Source organism: Carlito syrichta, unplaced genomic scaffold, assembly GCF_000164805.1.
Source record: "Carlito syrichta isolate Samal-C Ts95f unplaced genomic scaffold, Tarsius_syrichta-2.0.1 Scaffold261404, whole genome shotgun sequence".
NCBI classification, from domain to species: Eukaryota; Metazoa; Chordata; class Mammalia; order Primates; family Tarsiidae; genus Carlito; species Carlito syrichta.
Genome location: NW_007205500.1, coordinates 9,796 through 19,077, shown reverse-complemented (window position 1 = coordinate 19,077; position 9,282 = coordinate 9,796). Strand labels below are relative to the sequence as shown.

At 59.4% G+C, this 9,282-nt stretch overlaps 2 protein-coding genes across 3 annotated transcripts in view; both read left to right on the top strand.

The window, feature by feature from the left end:
* Nucleotides 1-550: 550 nt before the first annotated feature.
* On the top strand, nt 551-8,839 carry BABAM1 (BRISC and BRCA1 A complex member 1). 2 transcript variants are annotated; one of them, XM_008052196.1, is made up of 9 exons: nt 551-598; nt 2,141-2,499; nt 3,278-3,336; nt 4,465-4,585; nt 4,661-4,739; nt 5,705-5,729; nt 7,352-7,481; nt 7,642-7,725; nt 8,360-8,839. In XM_008052196.1, the coding sequence occupies exons 2-9, from the start codon at nt 2,212-2,214 to the stop codon at nt 8,561-8,563; spliced, it is 990 nt and encodes a 329-aa protein (XP_008050387.1). In that variant the 5' UTR covers nt 551-598; nt 2,141-2,211; the 3' UTR covers nt 8,564-8,839. The 2 variants fall into 2 exon arrangements, with proteins under 2 accessions (XP_008050387.1, XP_008050386.1); XM_008052195.1 differs by having other exon boundaries at nt 7,639-7,725.
* ANKLE1 (ankyrin repeat and LEM domain containing 1) overlaps nt 8,752-9,282 on the top strand; it is a 5,116-nt gene continuing 4,585 nt past the window's right edge. The window contains 1 exon segment of the mRNA XM_021709620.1: nt 8,752-8,764. Coding sequence (XP_021565295.1) covers nt 8,752-8,764 — 13 coding nt within the window.

The following is a 9,282-nucleotide window of genomic DNA, read 5'->3' as shown; positions in this document are numbered from 1 at the left end:
ATGAGCCGAAGCTCAGGGAGGCTTGGAAACGGTCCCGGAACTAAGAGGGGACGTGCGCATGAAGAAAGGGCTCAGGCTCAGTCGGGCGCGGTGGCTCCTGCAGTCCCGGCAACTCGGGAGGCCCCGGCGGGAGGGTCGCTGGAGCCCAGCCGGTGGAGTCGGCAGTTGCGCCGATTTCCCCGGCTGCACACGCCAGCCTAGGCGTAGTATGCTTTACTTATGCAAATGCATGCAAAAAGGCGCCGAAGTAAGTAACTGGGAAGCGTCTGGCGGCCCACGCCCCCCGCCGCTCCGTCCGGAAAACTCCGGCTCTGAGGTCCCGGCCCTCCGCCCTCGCCGCTCGGCCCCGCCCCTTCCCCTAGACCCCGCCCACCTCGGCCCACGCAACGTATCGCCTTGCGAGCTAGGCCATCTTCCTCCCGCCCCGCTTCACGCACGCACCAGCACAGATGCAGCCAATCAGCTTCCGAGTCCTCGCCAGCGCGCACGAAACCACATTTCCCAGGAGGCGCCGGGGCCGCGCCTCACAACTTCCTGTTGCGAAGATGGCGGCTTCCGGTCCCTCCGGCGGTTGACCTGGAGGGAGGTGCGGGCTGCGGTGAGCAGGATTCCGGGGTGTTGGTGTGTGGGTCCTGTCCCGGGAGGCCCAGCGTGTCTGGCCCCGGAGGGCTGCCTCGCCTTCCTGGGGCTTCCGCCCTCGTCCCCGGCGTCGCCTGCGATCTGACCGCCATCCCTCCTGCTGCCGCCAAAGCTGGGCTCCCTTGGAGGTGGCGGGGCCGCGGGGCACGTCCTGGGCAGCCCGCGCTCAGGGCCCCGACGGGCGTCCTGTCCCCGGGTGTCCTGCTTCTCTCCAGGCGCCTGCCCCTCCCGGCCCGTGCCCTCCGCTGGGAGCCCCAGGGGAGGTTCCCTCATCCGCTCCGCCATCGTCAGGTTCAGGCTTAAACACTGGGGATTCGCGGCTTACGGCCGGATCCCGGCGAGGCGCGTGTCGTGGCCAGGGTCGACCTGCTGTTTTCTGGGCGGGCATCGCTCCAGGCAGGCCTCTTCCTCTCCTGACTTTACTCTTTTCTTTTTATTTTTTGAGTCGGAGTCTCACTGTCGCTGGAGTGCAGGGGCCACCGCAGCCTCGACCTTCTGGGCTCCGACGATCCTTCTGCCTCAGCCTCCCAAGTAGCTGGAACCACAGGCGCGTGCCACCACGTCCGGCTACTTTTTTTGATTTATTGTAGAGGCGAGGTCTAGCCACGTTCCCCAGGCTGGTCTCGAATCCCTGGACTCAGGCGATCCACTCGCCTCTGCCTCCCAAAGTGCTGGGATGACAGGCGTGAGTTACAGCACCTGGCCTTTTCTTTTTCTTAAGACTCGGGGTCTGGGCCGGGGAGGTGGGACAAAAAAAAGACACGAGGTCTCGCTGTATCTCCAGGCTGGAGTGCAGTGGCATGAGCACATCTCACCAAAGCCTAGATATCCTGGGCTCAAACGATCCTCCTGCTTCGACCTCCTGAGTAGCTGGGATTACAGGTGCCACTGTGCCTGGCTAACTTTCTTTTTTTGTAGAGATGAAGTCTCAGTATGTTGCCTAGGCTGATCTTAAACTCCTGGCCTCAAGCTGTCTTCCTGCCTTGGCCTCCCAAAGTGCCGAAATTTCAAGCTTGAGCTACCACACTGGGCCTCTTTCCCTTCTTAGAGACAAAAGGTGCTCCTGGCAGCTCTCAGCTTCTATCTTCTCCCAGCTCTATAGTCCTACCGCACATCTTTTCCCTAATGGCACCGTAGGAAGGCCCAGATCTGCCTCTGGCCTGTTTTGGGTCACGTGTGCGTCTCTGAGCCATTCCTGGTGGGTGGGAGAGGGGTGGAAGCTGGGGGCGGGAGGAGGCTAGCTCTACAGATAAAAATGGGAGATTTGGCCAAGCTCAATGGCTCATGCCAGCACTTGGGAAGCTGAGAGGGGAGGATTGCTTGAGCCCAGGAGTACAAGAGCCAGCTTGGGCAGCATAGCAAGACCTCGACTCTTAAAAAAAAAAAGAGAGACTGTTATGTGAGACATTAAAGTGGATGCTCTGCAGCAGAGAAAACTGAGCCCCTGAGAGGAGTGATTCCTGTAGTCAGTCAATGGCTTATGAGCTGTCTTCCTTCTTAGTAACCACGTTTTCAAAACCCCAATTGGAGGATATCAGCTGCCCTGTCCCTGCTGCATCCAGCCACATAGCCATGGAAGTGCCAGAGCCCAGCAGCCCCACCGAGGAGGAGGAAGAGGAGGAGGAAGAAGAACAATCGGCAGAGCCACGGCCCCGCACGCGCTCCAATCCCGAGGGAGCCGAGGACCGGGCGCTGGGGACGCAGGCCACCGTGGGCAGCCGCAGTGAGGGTGAGGGTGAGGCAGCTGGTGCCGATGGCAGCCCCAACCCTGCAGGAGTTGGCCCCAAGCCCTGGCAAGTGCCCCCGCCTGCTCCTGAGGTCCAGGTCCGGACACCGAGGGTCAACTGTCCAGAGAAAGTGGTGAGTGGGGTTTGGCCTGGGACTCTGAATTGCTGGGGACCTATGAGTTAGGTGTCCTTGGCTTCTGGGATTCCCTCTGCAGACCTTCCCTGTTCTCATTTTCGGGGCTGCCCCAGGCTAGCGCTGATGAGGGGCTCACAATACCAGGAGCACTTCTCTCAGTTTTGGAGGCCAGAAGTCTGAAATCCAGGTCTGAGGACCATGCGCGTTCCGGAGGCTGCAAGGGAGGATCCTCCTGTCTCCCCCAGCTCCTGGGGCCCCTGTGCCCTTCACTGTGGCCGTATCACTCCAGCCCTGGCAAGTCCTCGTAAGGCTCTCCTGCCTGTCTGTGTCTTCTCCGCTTCCATCTCCCAGAAGGATACGTGTCATTGATTCTGGTTGACCTTATCTCAAGACTCTCACTCTGTCCATCTGCAAAGGCTCTAACTCCAAATAAGGTCACGTTCTGAGGTCCTGGTGGGCATGTGTTTTGGAAGCCACAGTTCAACCTGCTGTATCCTCCTTCCCGTGTTTCTGTGTGCACCCTTCTCTGGTTCACTTATTTGCACATCAACCTGGACTCCAGTGAAAAGCAACAAGTAAATAGAAAACCTGGATGGCAAGTCCAGTGCTCTTTTCTTCTTTCCCCAGGGCCATTCACTGCCTTCCAACGTGAATGGCCTGGCTGGGAATTGGGGGTCACATGCTGCCTTTTTAGGCAGGGCTGACTGAGAGGGCCAGTGGATGGGGGTTGGCACTAGGTCAGAGCACCCTTCGCCTCCCTCCAATTTCCCTGCAGATCATCTGCCTGGACCTGTCAGAAGAAATGTCACTGCCAAAGTTGGAGTCGTTCAACGGGTAAGAGGGTCCCTGTGGGGCTTGAACACGTGGCCATGGCTGGGAAGGGCCAGCCCAAGAGATATAGGCCCTCCCTTTGAAACTCACACCAGCCAGATCTGGTCTGGTCTGACCTCCTCAGGCCTGCAGGTCTCAGATAATAGTGAGAACTGGGTGTGGTAGCTCACGCCTGCACTTCCAGGAGCTTGAGACCAGCCTGGGCAACCTAGCAAGAGCCGGTCTTCACAAAAAATAATTGACTGGGCATGATGGTGCCAGTAATCAATCCCAGCTACTCAGGAGGCTGAGCAGGGAGGATTTCCTGAGTCCAGGAAGTCGAGGCTGCAGAGAGCCATAGTCAGCCACTGCACTTTCGCCCAGGCAACTGAGCGAGACTCATGACTTTATTTTATTTATTTATTTGCATTGGAGTCTCACTCTGTCGCCCAGACTGGAGTGCAGTGGCCGCTCCCGGCCACCGCAGCCTCGACCTGCTGGGCTCCGGCGATCCTTCCGCCTCAGCCTTCCGAGTAGCCAGAATTACAGGCATGCGCTACCACGCCCGGCTGATTTTTTGATTTATTGTAGAGATGCAGTCTCGCCAAGTTGCCCAGGCGGGTCTCGAACCCGGAGGCTCAGGCAGTCCACTCACCTCAGCCTCCCAAAGGCGTGGGATTATAGGCTGAGCCACCGAGCCCGGCATGAGACTCGTGACTTTAAAAGCAAAAATCAAAGAGAGTGGCCGGGACAGCTACACCATGGCCCTTGCGGCTCCTTCACCGCAGTGCCTTGGAGAGCCGGAGCAGGGTGGCTTGTCCCAGGACTCCTGCACTCGGGCAGGGCCAGGATCAGACCCCAGCCTGGCAGGCCCCTTGCCCTTGATGGGAGTTGTGTGCCACCTGCAGCTGCACCTCTGGGTCAGGCAGCAGGACTTGGGTGTACCTGGGCGCTCTGCTGCTGCCAGTGCCAAGGCCTCTGTCCCTCAGGGCACTGCGGCGCAGCAGCAGAGTGACTTCCCGGGGTCTCCATGGGGACCTGTCTGGAGAGGTCAGAGGGCTGCAGGCTGCCGGGCTTTGTGCACTGCGGCCTGACCTGCACCCAGGGGTGGGCAGGTGAAGGACCCTAGCCCTGCACCCTGTCCCTTTGCAGCTCCAAGACCAACGCGCTAAACGTCTCCCAGAAGATGATTGAGATGTTCGTGCGCACCAAGCACAAAATCGACAAAGGCCATGAGTTCGCGCTGGTGGTGGTCAATGATGACACGGCCTGGGTAAGGCAGTGCAGGCCTGGATGCGGGGTTGGGTTGGGGCCAGGAGCACACTCTGAGACCTGTGTTTCTCGGCAGCTATCCGGCCTGACCTCTGACCCGCGCGAGCTCTGCAGCTGCCTGTATGACCTGGAGACGGCCTCCTGCTCTGCGTTCAGTATCCTTCGGGGGCTGGAGGGCACCCTTGCTGCCACCCTCGGCCTGGAAGCCTGGGCAGGGAGAGGGCTGGCTCCGGCTTGATCCCAGCTCTGCCATGGCAGACTTGGGCTGGTCACCCTCTGAGCCTCAGTTCCCCCCTCTGTACCATGAGAGGCATAAAGCCGCCTGCCCCGTATTGCCTCTGTGTCGAGAAGGAATACAAAAGCAGCTGAGTGGAATGGGGGTGTCCAAAGTGCACCAACACGGGGAACACTTCCCCCAGGGCTGGGTATATTGTAGGCGCTTGATAAGTGGCAGCGTGTGATGGAAGAGGCACCATCGGTCCTTCAGCCCCATGAATCTGACCCGGCACATTGTATGCTCATTTGAAAATTAAAGACTCGTGTGTGGCTCAAAGCTTCAATAGAATACCACCACTGTGGGCTAAGAAAGAGAACAGGAGCCCGGCTTGGTGGCTCAGCCTGTAATCCCACGCTTTGGGAGGCTGAGGTGAGTGGATTGCCTGAGCCCGTGGGTTCGAGACCCGCCTGGCGGCGAGACCTCATCTCTACAAAAAATCAGCCGGGTGTGGTAGCGCATGCCTGTAATTCCAGCTACTCGGAAGGCTGAGCCGGAAGGATCGCCGGAGCCCATAGGTCGATACTGCAGTGGCCGGGAGCGGGCCCTGCACTCCAGTCTGGGCGACAGAGTGAGACTCCAACTCAAAAAAAAAGAGAACAGGGGCATGTATTGGGGGAAGGGACAGGGACACCTGAGGGCGCGGGCGGTGTTGAAGCACCAAGGTCATTGATGCCAGCGCCCTGTTCTGTGATCCATGCTGAGGGGATCGTGGCTCAGAGCAGGGAGTCACGGGCGGACCTCACACAGCGGTCCCCGGGGTGCCGGGCTCTCCTGAGTCAGGCGCAGGGAGCCCCCGACCTGCCTCCACGTACTCTGCCTCGGCCTTTCCTTAGCATCCCCCAGATCTGGAGGGCCTTCTCAGCCTCATGTAAGTCCCCCTCGGAAGAGCAGGGTTCTGGGTCGGGCTCTGCAGCCCAGTCGCCTAGGGAGCCCTGAGCCTCTGCTCTGGCCCTTCTCTGCACAGCCAGGGAGCGCATCTAGCCAGAGGCGTGCTTCCCAGAGCCTCACCTGTCTGCGGCGGCCCTGTGGCACTCGGGCCTCCACCCCTCACCCCAGGAGGCTGCGTGCATTTCCAGTCCCTTGGGCCACACAGGCTCTGTCAAGGGCGATTCTGCTCTGGGAAAACAGGCGTGGCTGCGTGCCAGTACAGCTTTATACATAGACACTGACTTTTGAATTTCATGTTGATTCCACATGGCATGAAATACAATTCTTTTCATATTTTTAATCACTTACAAATGTAAAAAGTGACCAGCTGCAGTGGCTCACTCCTATAATCCCAGCACTTCGGGAGGATCTCTTGAGGCCAGGAGTTTGAGACCAGCCTGGGCAACATAGCAAGACCTTATCTCTATTTTTATTTTTATTTATTTATTTTTTTGAGTTGGAGTCTCACTCTGTCACCCAGACTGGAGTGCAGTAGTCACTCCTGGCCACCACAGCCTCGACCTGCTGGGCTCTGGTGATCCTTCCACCTCAGCCTTCCAAGTAGCTGGAACTACAGGTGCGCGCTACCACGTCCGGCTCATTTTTTATTTATTGTAGAGATGAGGTCTCACTAAGTTGCCCAGGCAGGTTTTGAACCCGCGGGTTCAGGCAGTCCACTCACCTCAGCCTCCCAAGGTGCAAGATTACAGGCTGAGCCACCGAGCCTGCCTGACCTTACCTTTATAAAAAAGCAAAAAAAATTTGGGCAGCCCCCTCGGGTCCCCTCCCACTTTTCTGTCCTCTCGATAAATCCTGCTTTAAAAAAAAAATCCAGCTACTCAGGAGGCTGAGGTGGAAGGATCACCTGAACCCAAGAGCTCGAGGCTGCGGTGAACCATGATCATGCCACTGCACTCCAGCCTGGGTGACAGAGACTCCAACTCAAAAAATAAAAACTACACTTTCCCAGTAAATTAACTCTGTTTGTCTCTCTCAACACTGGGATTGGTCATGGTGAAAACTCTGCTTTTCTGCTGGGTGGAAGGAGGCCGCATGTTCATTTGCTGTGATCTTTCAGCCTCGTTTGTTGATTTGACTCCATAACATCTTCGGTGATTTGTCTGTTTGTGGCCTTTGAGTGTTTTTATGGAGATGAACGTCAGCTTTTTTTTCTTGTTGATCAGATTTGCTTTTTACATATTAAGGACCCCCTTTTTCTACCTAGTGTCCCTTGCTCATAGGAGCCTGCTGTGGCCAAGTAGGAAGATGGGTGCAGACTTAGCTTGTAAGATCTGGTCTCTGTTTAGGGAGCTCCTAGACTCCTGGGGATGTATGTGTCACTGGGCAGGTCTATCCCAGGACAGCAACGGGGGATGCTCACGGTGTCAGAGGAGGCCCCAGCTGCTGGGTCAGTGGAGCAGGACAGGCTGGAGGGGCGAGGCTGGCAAGATGCTTGGGGCGGAGGCAACTGCGTGTGGGAAGGCTCAGAGGCAGAGGTGACCTTGGGTGGCAGCGGGTGTCCCCCAGTATGCCTGCCTTGCCTCCCCCACCCGCTGCACGCAGTCAAGAGAAGACGGAGCTGCCAGTCACGGAGAACGTGCAAACGATCCCACCGCCCTATGTGGTCCGCACCATCCTGGTCTACAGCCGCCCGCCCTGCCAGCCCCAGTTCCCCTTGACGGAGCCCATGAAGGTGAGTGGGGCGGGAGGGAGGGAGGCGGCTGCACGCCGGAGGGGCTTCCTGCCTGGGAGGGGTCCCTGGCGCCGGGCTCCAGGGTCAGGGCTGCAGGGTCAGGCGGGCTGGGAGCTGGGGGCAGCCTGCGCCTCAGGGCCGCGCTCCTTCCCCTCAGAAGATGTTCCAGTGCCCGTATTTCTTCTTCGACGTCGTCTACGTCCACAATGGCTCCGCTGAGAACGAGGAGGACGTGGGCTGGAGGGTGAGCGGCGGGGGGGCGGGGTCTCGGCCGGGGGTCTCTCCCTCCACTTGGTCGCCCTGGGCCCTGGCCGTCCGGTCATTCAGCCACCACGGGCTCGTGGTGACTGATGAGGCGGCGCGTTGGGAGGACGGTCAGGGAGTGGGTCTGCCCTCACGCCTCCACCCTGCGTCCCCCGCTGCTCTCTTGCTTCTGCCCCGCCGTGCGCGCGGCCTCCCCAGGCTCCCGCGGCCCATCCCACCCCAGCCCCAAGTAGCCGCAGGACCTCGAGCGGGCCGCTCCTCTGAGCCTCTGTTTCCCCACTTGCACCGGGGGAGTCAAGCCCAGCTTCTGCTCATACCATAATGCCCGAACTGAAAGTCTTTCCTCAAGAAAGACCTGCGTGTAGGGGCCAGGGCTTTGCCTGTGTCTCTCCACACTGGGAATTCCTAGAGGTCTGGGACCGAGACCTCTCGGGGTCCCCAGCAGTCTGTGGGTGGCAGGGAATGTTTGCAGCATGCATGAATGCTTTCCACTTGGCAAACTCCTCTTCACCGTTTAGAACCCACCCCAGATGTCCCCTCCTGTGAGCAGCCTCCAGGGACAGGGCGGGCCTGTTGGGTAACCCCTGCCTGAGCAGCCCCTCACTGGCCCACAGGATATGTTTGCCTTCATGGGCAGTCTGGACACCAAGGGCACCAGCTACAAGTATGAGGTGGCGCTGGCCGGGCCGGCCCTGGAGTTACACAACTGCATGGCGAAACTGTTGGCACACCCTCTGCAGCGGCCCTGCCAGAGCCATGCCTCCTACAGCCTGCTGGAGGAGGACGAGGAGGCCTCTGAGGCTGAGGCCACGGTCTGATCCTGCCCGCACAGCCAGCCTCCGTGCCGGGGAAACCCTGACCGGGAGGGTGGGCCCTCAGGCCTGGCTCTGGGGGACCCGCGGGCCGCAGGAGCCCCCTGGGGCCTGGGAATCCCCTGGGAGGAAACCCAGGGTTCCGTGAGGCACCCCAGGAGCTCTGGGCACGCATCTTCCATGTTCTCCAGCCCATGTCCGCTCCTGGTTTGTCTCTTGTAATGCTTGTTCCCTTTTGGTTTTTCCTCACCAAAATAAAGATCTGTGTTCCACTGACCCAGGCCCACGAGAGTCACTGTGTGTGATTTGGGGTCATCCTGGTGACACGGCCCGAGTCGCTGGGACTACGGGTGCGCTCAGCGCCCCCTGGCCACTTTTTACAAAAATTCCGTATTTTTTATTCTTATTTTAAAGATGTGGCTACAGGTCAGGGTTAGGTACACAAGTGGCCGTCGCGCAGGTCCCCGTCTGGCCTGGCTTGAGCGCGAGCCCCCTGTGGATGTCCTGCGCCCCATCCCGGCAGTGACCGGCTGCTGCCAGAGCCTCTGGCGGTGCTGGGGTGGATGTTCGGTCTGCCCGGGAGTGAGAGCTTGTGCTCAGCTCTGCTGCTGTGGTGGCTCGTTGAGCACTTCGGGGCTCTTCGAGTCGGAGTCTCACTCGGTCGCCCAGACTGGAGGGCAGCGGCCGCCCGGCCCCCGCAGCCTCGCCCTGCTGGGTCCGGGATC

Bases quoted from the DNA above. Each gene is read 5' to 3' on its own strand.
- BABAM1 (XM_008052195.1), top strand. From the start codon at position 2,212: ATGGAAGTGCCAGAGCCCAGCAGCCCCACCGAGGAGGAGGAAGAGGAG. The intron at 4,740-5,704 runs GTATCCTTCGGG...AGCATCCCCCAG, and splicing joins GGCCTCCTGCTCTGCGTTCA to ATCTGGAGGGCCTTCTCAGC. The intron at 7,482-7,638 runs GTGAGTGGGGCG...CCTTCCCCTCAG, and splicing joins CCTTGACGGAGCCCATGAAG to AAGATGTTCCAGTGCCCGTA.